Here is a 14,217-nt window from a genome sequence, read left to right on the forward strand (position 1 = left end):
CATTGATCACCTTCTCCTGGGAAAGGTTCCCCCTCTGAGGCTGCTCCAAGCCCCTGGCTGAGGGCAGGTGTTCCTCCCTCCCAAAAACCAGCAAAGGGTGAGGATGCTTCAAAACCGCTTCCCATTCTTCTGAGGAGCATCACACCCTCTGGGTCTCGTGTGTCCCTTGGCCAAGGGACCTTTCTGTGACCTCTGTGCAACCCAGGCTGCCCTATGAGCACCTACTGCTGATGAAACGGGGTCATTGTTGATGCTACAGATTAATTCTTAATTAATTAATGGTTCAGCTGTGATGCTTATTAATGTTCCCTCTCCAGCTACCTCAGGTAATCTAGTTAGCGTTGATTTTTTGGAAAGCAACTTCTTTCGAGGATGCTGTAAATCGCAGTGCACGTGGTGGGGGAAAAAGAACAAACCATTTCAGTGACATGAAATAAAGCCCTTCTGTTACACAATTCAACCAGAAAAAAATAATTATCAGTGTGTTCAAATCATCGGCCTGCAGCTTAAGGAAACAGGAAGCTGCTTTCATATCAGAGCTGCTTTTCTATCAGATGTGCTCTCTGGGTATCCCTCATCTGGCAGATCCCCAGCAGGGTCTACATGGAATAAGTCAGGAAACCCAGCACAAGCTGCTTTGTGTCCAACCCCTGCACTCTGCCATTGTTCAAGGACTTGTTATCAAAACCAGAGCGGAAATGCGAAAACTCTTGGAATGTCTGAGCAGGAATTGTGCTCCTAATGAGCCACTGAGGCAAGAAGACTCTGGTGGGTGAGCAGCTCTTACAATGATCTCTTTAATGAATAATATCTGCATATATACATACATATATATATATTAAATCAGTGCATTTTTGAAATGAATATTGAAGTATTGAAAAAGGAAACGCTCTGGAGGCATTTTCACCCTCATGACGAATGTCCTGTGTCACTGGCTGTGGCAAGCAGCCCCAAAAACTTTCCTTTACAGGCCTCACTGCTGTGCTGCATTGAAGAGTTAAGGCTAAGCCAGCTCTCAGGGGTTTTAATGTTAACCTCACTTCCTGTGGAAGTAGAGATCTTAATTTGGTGATGAATCATCACCAAAAAGAAGACAGCACTTTTCTCTTAATTAACAGAAGCCAAAGACCAAACTGCTCCAAAATTTCCCCAAGGTTTCTGTGCTCAGCTCTGGAAAGCCAAAATATGCAAAGATCAGATTTGATAAAGCTATGGAGGATTTCTAGATAGCTATGAACTCCACAGTGAGGTTTAAATTAATCTTGCTAAGCTCAAATATCTAATGTGGTGTGACACTAACCTCAGTAACACCCTTTTCCTCTAGCATCAGGTTTCCCACATTCAGAAGAAGAAAAGATGAATAAAATGAGGTTAAAATATCATGTCAATGTCTGGCTCCATGACAGCCACACTGCACATGATTTTCACAAAAATATCGATATTTAAATAAAAACCTAGAGGGTGAATTTAAAACAGGCACACCTTGAGCATGGTTCTCATTGTTGTGGCCGTTTGTGATAGATTTGGGCAAATGACAAAGGAAGAAAATTGCAGAGATGGGGCAGCAAATCAATGGATGTGCTGAGACAAAAAGCAGAGTCCAGACAACCCAGCAGGGCAGTGGTTTAGTCCTTGGGTGCAGTTCTCAGTGCTTGCAAGGCAAAGCTCTGCAGCACGCGCAGAAATGCCTCTTTATCTTGAGTGCTGAACCCCTCGGGGACAGGCAGCGAGCTCTGGCCATGCTGCCAAAACAAGAGCACTTTGGAAAGTCTGTGGAGAATAGGGAGATTTAAGTGGACACTGTTATCTCCGAACCAGACCAATTTTTGCCTGCGCACTGCTCACTTTTTGTTGAAATTTGCACACTAACGCAAAAAGCGCCATTAATTTTAGCACATGTCTTTGCAGAGTCATTTCTGTGTTCTCCACACTGTGTCCCTGAGCTGTTTGAATTGATGAGAACTGAAATCAGAGTCACCTGTTGGCCTTTGTGTGTTTTAAATAATTTTTTATTTAGCAGTGTTGTGACTAAATGAAGTATAACCGTGATTTGCCAAGTCACATATGAAAGAGGAATGAAATAAAGATTTTCTGAATTGTTTGCAAATACTCCAGTCACAGAATCATGGAACACCTCAAGCTGGAAGCGACCCAGAAGCATCACCAAGGCCAACACCCTGCTCCTTGAGGGATGTGATTCTCCTTGCTCACCCTGAGCTCTCCTCCTCCGCATCCAGGGCCTGGTGGTACCACCAAAGCTCTTCTCCCAGACTTTGCAGAAGAACAGAATTTTTCCCAAAGAAATTCCTTCTCAACATAAAGACCTGACTCTAAAAGAGTTTTGAGCAGGGCAGAGGGAGCTGTTGTTTGCCCTTGGTGTGAAATGGGTGCATTTGGAGAGAGGCTCTGTGGGATCCTCGCGTTTGCTGCAATCCGCGCGGATGGAAACGGTTCACGTACAGCGGCAAAGTCAGCTACCGGGAGGGAGAGAGGAAGGGCAGCTCCTCTCTGAGGAGAAACTTGTCCTATCTCTGAGAGTCCCGCTCAGAATGTTTACAAAACGCTCATTAAGGGAGAGGGGATGGCGAGATAGCAACAAATCTGGTGAGCAGCTTCCACTGGCCGAGATAAGAGAGGCAAGGCGGCCATAGAGGAGAGCGAGATCCAATTACCGAGACCTGGTTTTGGGGAGGGGGAAGGGGCAGACAGACAGGACGGATCACAAGTTTCAAGACAAGAGCTTCCAAACTTGTCATCCCTCTGTGACACAGCCCAGTGGATAAAACCGCCACCGAGCCCGCACCAGCGGCAGAGCTCGTTGAGCGCGGGTGGAGGCTCGGGCGAAGCCATGGATTCTGTCGTCCTCCAGCTCTGGGCTGTCCTCTCCCTCCTGGTTCACCTTGCAGCCTGCAGTCCCATCCTGAGCTTGGAGCACTCTTCCCTGGAGGAAGACGTGCCTCTTTTTGATGAGATCCTCTCCGAGCAAGATGGGGTTGATTTCAACACGCTGCTCCAGAACATGAAAAATGAGTTTTTGAAGACGTTGAACCTCTCCGACATCCCCCTGCACGAGTCGGCCAAGGTGGACCCGCCAGAGTACATGCTAGAGCTGTACAACAGGTTTGCCACAGACAGGACATCGATGCCTTCTGCAAACATCATCAGGAGCTTCAAAAATGAAGGTAAGAGCTGCTTGTGTGTGGGAGAATGGATAGAAAGGAGCGTCCTCAGAGCCAGTGGGAACTGTCCTGACCAGGCACGGAGCATGAGGCGTGCTGGGGAAAAGGCCTTTGGTGAGGATGGCCTTGGAAATCAGCAGCTGTGGCAGGGCTGCCCAGTCCCCAGCTCTGGTGAGAGACTCCTTGTCCTTGGCTCTGGAGACTGGAGGGTTTTGGGGGAAGGTGCATCTTTAACATTGGGGCCACATCAAGTGTGTTCAGTTCATCAATTTCTTTATCCCCAAAATGATTACAAACATCATTTAATCAGCTGATTGATTTTTAAAATGGATACTTTAAGTAATATTTGAAATTAAGGCAAGACTCATTTTTACACATTGTTCAAAGTGTATCTTCAAGTGAAATATTTTAAAATTTTGAGCTTAACCAAGTACAGCTTTCTGTTAATGCCTTGTCACTGTTGATCCCCGTGGTATTTGTGAAGTTTTCTTCCTTTGGATCAGCACACAGTCCAGAAAATACACATAAGTAAGTGAACAGGAATTTTGGATAACCAATAGGTTTTACTTTGGAGTACCAGACTATATCCTAATAAAAACAAACAAACGAAACCTGAAGAAACCTAGTTATCACAGAATATTGTGAGTGGAAAGGGACCCACAAGGATCATCAAATCCAACTCTCAGGTGAATGGCCCACACAGAGACCAAAGGTATAACCTTGGCATTATTAACACCCTGTTCCAACCAACTGAGCAAATGCCCCTGTGCCATTTCCCTCTCTTTTTCCTCTGTTTTTCCTTCCATGTTTCCCTCAGTTCAACAAGGACAAGCTAAGGCTTCAGCACTAATATTCAATAATATGCCAATACCTTTTTATACCAACACATTAAACTAAATAAACATCTTTATACTAAAAACGTTTTTCAACTGCACAATTCCAAGTATCCATTGATCCACATGGCAAATGCAAGTGCTTTGATTCATGGTCAGTTACCATGGGGCACACATGGCTGTTCAAGCTGCCATGGGGCCTCTCTCACCCTCTGTTCATTTGATTAATGAAACTAAAGACATTATTGCTTTTTCCTCAACATTTGCAGTTCCAAAATGATGAGCTGTGAGGAGAGGCAGAGTGGAAGTCACTTGAGTTTTGCAGGGCAGTGAGATGCCAGGGGAGAATCCCAAAGCTCTGTTCCGCTCCCATCTCCTGCCAGGCCCAGGCACCCTTTACAGCAGTGGGTTTCTGCTATGAGGAGAATCTGCACTGTGATTTTAAGTTTCTTTACATCTCCTTTTTTCCAGTGTGGAGAAATTTATTGAGGGGTTGGTGGCAAACCAGTGCAGGCAGTGGTGGCCAGTTGCTCACCTCGCTTTGCTGTGTCTGCTCAGCAGCAGCGGTGAAGGCACACACGTGGGAGGTGTTGTTCTCATTTTGTGCTATTTAAAAAAGAAACCATTAACAAACAAGCACAAAGATTGCCAAGTACAGCGTGGTAAAGAAGAAAACACCCTGTGGTTTAGTGATGCAAATCTGAAATCATTCCACCTGCAAAAATTCAGGTTTGCAGCACAGAAATGGCACGGACTGACCTTTGCCAGGTGGTGTTGGCAGCTCCCTCCTGTCCTGCTGTGCCTCTTGCAGAACTTCTGCAGCAAATGGGGAAAATTCGCCTTAAATTTCTGCCCTTCCAGATTTTCTCTCACCTCCTCCAATCCAAACCAGCAAGATGCAAAGCTGATGGGCACATTGCTTCACAAATACGCGCAGTTTAAGGACTGTGCAATTCGTGTTTTTCGTATGTCCTCAAAGTCTGGATAATTGAGAACCATTCCTTTCATGCTAAAGAGCTCTTTTGGTAGAGAAATTAATTGCTTGCAATGAGAAGGACAAGGAGAAACAGGCCATGGAATTGTTTTGTTCACCTGCCTGCTGAAAACTGGCATTAATCCCAGTTTCATTGCTATCCATTAAACCCTTTATTGTAGAAATATAACAGGTGGCATGGCTGGAATTAGTTTTTTGTTTTAACATGTGGACCATAACAATTTCATTGTAAATGGGGCTGTAATCAGTGCTTAATACTTGAAATAAAGTTTTAAGGGAAATTCTTTGTCCCTCTCACCTGTGCTGCTGCTAAAGGTGGCCTGGCTGAGTGCAGCTGGTTGCTCACCAAAGCCCACGGGGCCTGTGGCTGTGGCTGCCAGGTCACCCTGCTGTCACCACCTGCCCTGACTAACGTAAAACATCTCCCAAAGCAGCTTTTCCTCCCCAAGCGCTTGGCCCTCTCCATGTCTGAGGGGTATTTGAGCAGCAGGGAATTCCTGCTAGCACAGGAACACTGCAGCACACACATTTCTTGTGTTTGCAGACTCTATGTTGTCCATTTCATGTTGGCTCCAGTTCCTGCACCAATGAATGTTTTCCTTTTGTTTATTAAGCAGTTGCTGTGCAGCACCCTAGAAGTGATTTCTATGTCATTATTAGGCAGCACATTTTTAGTATGTAAACCTCCCAGTTGGCAAGGAAGTCCCTGGAAAGCCTGGGGCCAGAAGGAGGATCACTAAATCCAGGTCTGTAGCATGTCTGGGACCTTGTAGTCCTTACACATCTAAAATAACCTCGGCCCTTTTCCCAAGCACAATTGTGGGAAGTGCTGAAAAAACATTTTCCTGGAGCTGTCCAGGTGAAACTCAGCATGCTGGATGACCCTCAATGCCTGTGTTTGTGGATGCATTGGCTCTCCTAAAACATTTGATTTTTGTCCTTTCCAGACCTGGATTCCCACCCTATAGGCGTGACAGGAACCCGGAGATACCCGCTGCTCTTCAACGTCTCCATCCCTCACCACGAGGAGATCACCATGGCAGAGCTGAGGCTCTACACCCTGGTGGAGCGGGACCAGAGGCTCTACGAAGGGCTCGACAGGAAGGTCACCATCTTCGAGGTGCTGGACAGCATCCACCTGGGGGCTGGGGAGGACAGGAAGATGGTGGCCCTGGCCTCCCGGCACATCTACGGCACGAGCAGCGAGTGGGAGAGCTTCGAGGTGACCGAGGCCATCCGGCGCTGGCGCAGGGCAGGGCTGACCACGCACCGGCTGGAAGTTCACATCGAGAGCAGGGAAGGGGAGGAGCAGAACGGGGAAGGGAAACTCGACATCGACATCAACTCCGAGGCCAAGCACCTGCCCCTGCTGGTTGTGTACTCCGACGACCAAAGCAACGACAGAAAGGAGGAGAAGGAAGAGCTGAATGAGATGATCGACCACGAGCAGTTCCTGGGCCTGGAGAACCTGGAGGTTGGCAACTTCCACGACCAGCCCGGCGAGGAGGCGCTGCTCCAGATGCGCTCCAACATCATCTACGACTCCACCGCCCGCATCCGCAGGAACGCCAAGGGCAACTACTGCAAAAAGACTCCTCTCTACATCGACTTCAAGGAGATTGGCTGGGACTCCTGGATCATCGCCCCGGCAGGCTACGAAGCGTACGAGTGCCACGGCGTGTGCGCCTACCCCTTGACGGAGCACGTCACGCCCACCAAGCACGCCATCGTCAAGACTTTGGTTCACCTGAAGAACCCCCAGAAAGCCTCCAAGGCCTGCTGCGTGCCCACCAAACTTGACCCCATCTCCATCCTCTACTTGGATGCAGGGGTGGTCACCTACAAGTTCAAGTACGAGGGCATGGTGGTGTCAGAGTGCGGCTGCAGATAGTAGGAGGGAACGCGCGCACGGGGAGGGCACGGGGGGAGTATTTAATGATTCAGTCTGTAAATTTGTACATTTGGGATTTGCTATTTAATGAGGTTATTTAATGAGGCCTGTACAGATAATTGTATGTTTCCTGCCACGGGGAATGGGCACGTCGTGTAGGGATTGTATATTTTGTTCCTTGGCTTCCTTCTCGCTGCTCTTCGCTGTCCAGATCGCGGCCGAGCCTCTCCTCCTGCCAGGGCATGGAGCTGATCACTGGATTGTTTGGGAGGGCTCTTGGTGCCAAAAGGGCACATCCAAATTCACGGAAATAAAGGCATATTTTTGTACTTTATCAATGTTGATTGGCATCTCCAGGGCTTTCCAGAGCTGTTAAAGATACGAGAGTGATGGGCAATCACACCTAGATTGTTCAGTGTTCTGTAATATCTTCATAAAGGTCTTTACGTGCTCTTTTTTTCCTTAATTTATCTCTGTAGATCTTACATCCCGATCATTCTCAAGCTCCTGAATCACTAAGGCACAAACAAGGTGGTTTGTTTTTCTTTTTTCTTAATATTTTCTTCACTCTTTCCCTGTTTCAGTCAAAGGCAACTGGCAGGGATGAATTGGCATCTGGAGCAGAAGGGCACCATTCCCTTTCCCATCTTTCTTAGGAAAGCAGATGGCCCAGGAGCAGTGTCAGGCAAGGGCCAAGGCAAGAAATTCCCTCTGTGCAGGTTTATTACAAAATCACTCTGAGGCAGCTCTGGCTTTGCTGCTGCAGCAACCGTGGGTTGGCTCTCAAGGGCCAGAGCTTTAGGTGGCAGAAGGAAGTGCAATAAATTTCCTGAACCCTTGGAATTGCACCAGCTAAAATTGTCCTTGAAATTCCTACCAGCTAAGAAGCAGTGCCCGTTCCCAGCCAGCAAATCCCTTGAGATGCAGCTGCACAATCCAATTGGAATGGCCCAGCAGTGCCAAGGAGAACAGCAGAGCCCTTGGTGCCAGTGGGGCACGAGCATCCTCCCTCTCTGTAAGTGCAGAATTGTCCATTCCCAGGGATATTCCTCCCCCCAGACTCTGCAGATGGAGTCACATGCCATGTTTCCACCACTCTTCTGCAACAAATCGTGGTGATAAGGAGGTGTCGGAGCTGAGAAACAATAGACCCGTCACTTTATTTATACTAAGCTGCAAATTTGTCAGATTCTTGGGAAAGTGTAAGTGATGTTGACTCTTTTAGCCCGTACCACAGCCTACTGTACTGTCCCTGCATCTGTTTTACACTTTTAAGGGAAAGTTATCTTCCCTGGAAGTGATAAGGGTCTTAGAAAGAATCACTCCAACACTTCATGGGAATGAACACCCAAGACTTTATCACGCACCAGCTAAACCCAATTTCACCCATTTTCACACACACTCTTCTGTGCTTCCCATAATTTATTGTCCTATTTATTGACTGCCTGCCTTTGTAATATAATGTAGAATACAGAATGTTTTATTTTTGTGCTTGTGTGTAATCCCACTTGGATAAAACTGATCCTACTTTACACGGAATCTCTCTGTTGAGTTGTGTGGCACAGAGAACGAGGCTGCTGAATTCCTGAATATTTGTAAAGCTCCACATGGCTCAGTTATCCCCTCGCCTGCAGAGCTGCTCCCTCACTGCAGTGATTTATTTCAGTGGAGTTCTGGAGCATGGTCCCATCAATTTACAGCTCCTCTTGTGGGGGTATCACAGCCCTAAGTGCTCAGCTGTGTAGTTTATTGTAGAATTATGCAGCCTGCAGATAGTGGCCTGCATCCTGGGCTGGGATATTGCTTTATTGCTCACCCTGTGAGTGAGTGACAGCCCTGGCAGACCTTTCCCCCGAGGCACTCTGCAATCAGAGGCTCATGGCACGTTGCAGGAATTTGGGGAGGTGTGACATTTGCTCTGCTGACATCAGCTGCAGCAGCCAACGGTTGAAGTGTGACCACACAGGCCCTTTCAAAACCATCCACGATTCTTCTGAAGCCATTTGCCAAGACAAGCCATTCACCTTGTTAGGAGTGATAATCCAGCATTAGGGAGATAATCCGACATTTGCTTTTATCATCTCATTTCTGCGGGCGCTGCCGTGGCAGAGATCTGCCCTCCCTGCCTCCCCCTGTCCTTCCCTGACTGCGCCAGTGGCTCTGCAGGCAAAGCTGAGCCTCAAAAACAATAAATAACCCCCTGCAATGCCCATAAATCCGTGACGTCTCACTGTAAATTCTCAAGGGACCACACGGCAAAGCAGAGCAGCGCCTGCCCTCTGTGTCTGTCAGAGATTCACTCTGTCCTTGCCTGGCAGAGATTTGCTGGAGCACAGCAGAGTCTGTGGGGTGTTCAGGTACAGAGCAAACACAGCCATGTGTCATTTTATCAGCTTCATGTGTGAACTTCTACGAGATCAGTAAAACTGTCGATAAACACCAATGGTGGTCCTTCAGAAGCAGGGGCAGCCAGCCTGCTGGTGTAACTTCTCTTCACAAAGAAATGAGGACAGTCCTGCTGATGGAGGAGGATTTCAGCCAGAGTTTGTGCTGAAGGAAGTAAAGCTGTGTCTCAATGTGCTGTTCTGGGAGAAAACTGAGCATCTCTTGAATCCTCCAGTGCACCTGAGATCAGAGCTCCTGGGAGTGGGGTTTCCTTTATCAGGGGCGTCTGTCAGGACCCCACAGCAGCTTCATGAGCAAAATCCTCCCTTTGCCCTTTTCAACATAACCATGCAAAGGCATTTCTTGGATGTTCACGCAGTTCAGTGGCAGAGATCAGAGCAAGAAAACAGGGGGGCAGATATTTCCTAAAGAACTTTCCCCAGGCAGCAAATCAAGGCTGTTTCTGCAAGTTCAGAGGTGCTTGGCTTTAAAGCCCCTGTCCAAGTAGACACAACACTCACAAATAACAGGGTGAGGGCGTGACAAGAGCCAGGGCTGCCAAGCTGGGAGTCCCAGGAGTCCCTGAAAAAATGTTCCACTGCGTGTTTTCACTTTCTTGTTTCTATGCTCCTTCCTTCCATCCATCCACATTAGTACTGTGACTTCTGTTTCTAAAAGGCTTTATTTGTCACATTAAATTCTGGTGTGCATCGATTCTCCTTTCATTTCTGATCTATTTTATCTCAGCATATTAGCAATTAATCAAAATTCAAATCTTAATTTTAGAAAGGTTTGGGAAAACATGGCTTCACTGTGGAAGTATCTATCATTCCATCCATCCATCCATCCATCCATCCATCCATCCATCCATCCATCCATCCATCCATCCATCCATCCACCCACCCATCTCTGAATTACTGTAAGCCACTAAAGCTGGGTCTCACCCTGTCTCTCCAAAATCATCAACATCAGTAGGATTTTTGCTTTCATCTGTTTCTAGGTGAACATGTATAAGAAATTGTGATCAGCTGTGCAGCCCGTTTTTTGCTGGACGCTGTGTAAAACTCCAGGCAGTGCTTTCAGGCTCAGCAGGCGGGAGCAGGCAAAGGGGTGGGAGAAAATCAAATAATCCCAGAGAGGAGGAGGCTGGAGAGCAGCTCAGGGAGGGAGCTGAGGGAAGAGCTCTGGTCTTGGATTGCTGCTCTTAAACCCCCCCACACAGAGCCTGCAGGAGAGCCTGAGCCTCAGGACATGCTCCTCACTGCTGGGCTGTGCAGGAGCAGTGACAGCCGCGCCTCCCGAGCCACCCTCAGCACCCAGGGCAGTTGCACCAAGCACTTGCAAGGCTGAGGTTCCCCTAAGGGATCCCTGTCTCTGCACGTGGGCTCCAGTTCCTCAAACAGATTCGTGCCCAGAGCCCCCAGGCTGCCCCTGCCTGGTCTGGGACCCCAGGCTCGCTCTGCAGGCCCTGCTGGAGGATGAGCATCCCCACCTTTGGGGGCCAAGGCTGCCAGCTCAGCCTGGCTCTGCTGCCCTGCCCTTGCTCTGGGCTCTCTGGGGGCTCTGGGCACAGGGAGGGTTCAGCCAGGAGAGAGGGGCACCCTCTGCTGCCTCTGCCCAGCCCAATTGGGGGTGCCCAAATGCCAATCTTGGGGGGAAAATTGCATTTCTCAATATTGTGGACACCTCTCTGTGCCCTGCCAGGTGAGCAGCAGCCTCTAAAGGCATGAGGTGAACCTCCCCAAAACTGAGCTCTCTCAGGAAAAACCATCCAAAGCAGCAGCCAGCACCTGTTCTACATTTCTCCTCCCCAAAAATACTGCTCTGCCCTTCTGAGACTGCTCAGAGAGCGAGGCAAGCCAGAGCCTGCAGCAGCGCAGAATTTCCAAAGGAAAATGGGAATTCTGACAGCCCCAGGCAGGTTGGGTTACCCACAGCACAACGGCAGAGCTGGAGTTTGGGATTTTCTGTGACACACACTGAGCCAAAGCCCTGCAAAATCTACTGGATTTTAGAGGGGGGGAAAAAAGGGGAAAAAAAAAAGAAAAGGAAGATTTCGTGGCACTTGAACATCTGCTTCAAACATTTGAAAAACTACAGCCCAGTGTTAATTTAAACTTCCTTATAACCCAGTTCAACATTTGGAGTGCAAACACTGTTAATAGGATGGGAACTGGGGTGGTGGTGATTTGCTTACTATATTGGGAAACAAAACCAGAACAAAACCAGCTTGAGATAGAGCTTTTGTTTATGTTGCTGACCCATCTGTCTTCATTAATGCATTATTTACAGGAAAAGTTAAAAAATTAGCTTCTGCTCCCTCTTCAAGTGCAGCAGCAACAAATAAAGGCTGAATGGTTCATTTGGCCTCGACTAAAAATGGAAATTCTTATCAGCACCCCTTGGAGGAAGAGGTTTATGATGTGCAGAGTGTTATTGTTGGGTATTGGTGCCTTGGGCCACAGGGCAGCCAGGGAGGGGCTGTGTCACAGAAAACAGCCCCAAAACATCACCCTCATCTTATCCAAACTCCTGCTTTGACATTAAAAGGAGAAATGCTGAGGTTTCCCCACCCCTGTACTGATCCATGCAGGGTAATGGTGGGATTTTCTGGGTGTGATTTCTTGGGTAATGGTGGGATTTTCCTGGGTAATGGTGGGATTTTCTGGGTGTGATTTCTTGGGTAATGGTGGGATTTTCTGGGTGTGATTTCCTGGGTAATGCTGGGATTTTCCTGGGTAATGGTGGGATTTTCTGGGTGTGATTTCTTGGGTAATACTGGGATTTTCTGGGATATGGTGGAAAGTTCTGGGGCTGAGCCCTGGTGTGGCCCAGGAACCACCCAGGTGCCTCTGGCCCTGAGGAGATGTTCGGTGGGATTCTGTTCCCAGCACAAGCTGATCCATCTGCTCAGCATTTCAAGGGCTCAGCAAGACTTTTGATTGTATTTTTTAAGTAAGGGCAGGAAATAGGAGGGATAAAAGCAACCAACAAGGCTGCAATAAAGGAAACTATACCAGAGGAATGGATTTCCGTGGCACAGAGCAATGCTTCCTGAACAGGAGGGTCTCGACTCGTTCCCTATCTCACAATATTTTGCTTTCTGTGATGAGCAGCAGAGACAACACTCTGTGCTTTAGTTTAGCTGGGTTTAGCTGGAATAAATGCTGCAGCAGCATTTATTCAATGTTAACAGTGAGGAATATTCAATGTTAACAGTGAGGAATATTCAATGTTAACAGTGAGGAATATTCAATGGTAACAGTGAGGAATATTCAATGTTAACAGTGAGGAATATTCAATGGTAACAGTGAGGAATATTCAATGTTAACAGTGAAGAATATTCAATGTTAACACTGAGGAATATTCAATGTAAACAGTGAGGAATATTCAATGTAAACAGTGAGGAATATTCAATGGTAACACTGAGGAATATTCAATGGTAACACTGAGGAATATTCAATGTTAACAGTGAGGAATATTCAATGTTAACAGTGAGGAATATTCAGTGTTAACACTGAGGAATATTCAATGTAAACAGTGAGGAATATTCAATGTTAACACTGAGGAATATTCAATGGTAACACTGAGGAATATTCAATGTTAACACTGAGGAATATTCAATGGTAACAGTGAGGAATATTCAATGGTAACAGTGAGGAATATTCAATGGTAACAGTGAGGAATATTCAATGTTAACACTGAGGAATATTCAATGTTAACACTGAGGAATATTCAATGTTAACACTGAGGAATATTCAATGTTAACAGTGAGGAATATTCAATGTTAACACTGAGGAATATTCAATGGTAACACTGAGGAATATTCAATGGTAACACTGAGGAATATTCAATGGTAACAGTGAGGAATATTCAATGGTAACAGTGAGGAATATTCAATGGTAGCATCCTAAGGAGGTTGAAGGGCTGGGGGATGCTCCTGCAGCTCTCCAGCTCCCCACACAATGTCCTTCAGCCCTGTGTGACTGAGCCTGTCCAGGCTGGGAGCTTCACATGGTGTTGAAAATGAATGTGTCGAGTTAAGTGAGAAGGTTTAGACACAGGGTGGTCTCTGCAATCAGGTACAGTAGCTGGCTAGCAACAGCAGCTAAACAACAGCCCAGCCTGCCAGGGAGCTCAGGTTTATGTTGGCTTTGCTGTAGCAACTCCTTATCTGCCAGAGATTAGAGCAGTTCCCATCAGTTGTTGTGGGATTTGGTGGAATCCGTTTCCTGAGCTGTCACCAGGGCTGGTGGGGATGCAAAGCTCTGGGAGGGCAGAGCTGCAGCTCTGATCCAGCTCTGGCTGCCCTTAGCATGGCCAGGTTTGATCAAAATTTCTGTTAGAATTAGCTGGATTAAATAACTAATTGTGTTATTAAAATTTATAGAATTAATTAGATTAAACAGCTAATTGTGCTATTAAAATTTATACAATTTTATAAAATTTAGGTCAAAATTAGTTAGATTAAATAAATTTAGGTTAGATATTGGGAAGGAATTGTTCCCTGTGAGGGGGATGAGGCCCTGGCACAGGTGCCCAGAGCAGCTGTGGCTGCCCCTGCATCCCTGGCAGTGCCCAAATCCAGGCTGGACACTGGGGCTGGAGCACCTGGGACAGTGGAAGTGTCCCTGCCATGGCGGGGCTGGCACTGGATGGGCTTTGAGTCCCTCCTGTTGATCCACAGGAACCTGAGCTGACACTCCCGGAGCCCCAGGGGCTGATGCAGAGGCTGGAAAGGGTTTAAATTATTCAGTTTTGACTTCCAGCAGTTGGTTACTGCTGAAACAGACCCAAAACAGCAACATCGTGCAAATGCAGCCTGCAGTCCCAGATATTCCCTGGAGCTTTGTACCAGTCTGATGTTATCCTGGCAGGGAAAGCAGCTGCTCCCATCCCCAGTGCCTGAGTCCCTCCTTTCCCCTCGGCATTTCT

At 47.3% G+C, this 14,217-nt stretch overlaps 1 protein-coding gene across 1 annotated transcript; it reads left to right on the forward strand.

Annotated features, from left to right (window-relative positions):
- Window positions 1-2,848: 2,848 nt before the first annotated feature.
- On the forward strand, window positions 2,849-6,897 carry BMP10 (bone morphogenetic protein 10). The gene is made up of 2 exons (XM_066567456.1): window positions 2,849-3,182; window positions 5,954-6,897. The coding sequence occupies exons 1-2, from the start codon at window positions 2,849-2,851 to the stop codon at window positions 6,895-6,897; spliced, it is 1,278 nt and encodes a 425-aa protein (XP_066423553.1).
- The last annotated feature ends 7,320 nt before the right edge of the window (window positions 6,898-14,217 follow it).

Source organism: Molothrus aeneus, chromosome 29 (assembly GCF_037042795.1).
Source record: "Molothrus aeneus isolate 106 chromosome 29, BPBGC_Maene_1.0, whole genome shotgun sequence".
Taxonomy (NCBI): Eukaryota; Metazoa; Chordata; class Aves; order Passeriformes; family Icteridae; genus Molothrus; species Molothrus aeneus.

Bases quoted from the DNA above. Each gene is read 5' to 3' on its own strand.
- BMP10 (XM_066567456.1), top strand. From the start codon at position 2,849: ATGGATTCTGTCGTCCTCCAGCTCTGGGCTGTCCTCTCCCTCCTGGTT. The intron at 3,183-5,953 runs GTAAGAGCTGCT...TGTCCTTTCCAG, and splicing joins CAGGAGCTTCAAAAATGAAG to ACCTGGATTCCCACCCTATA.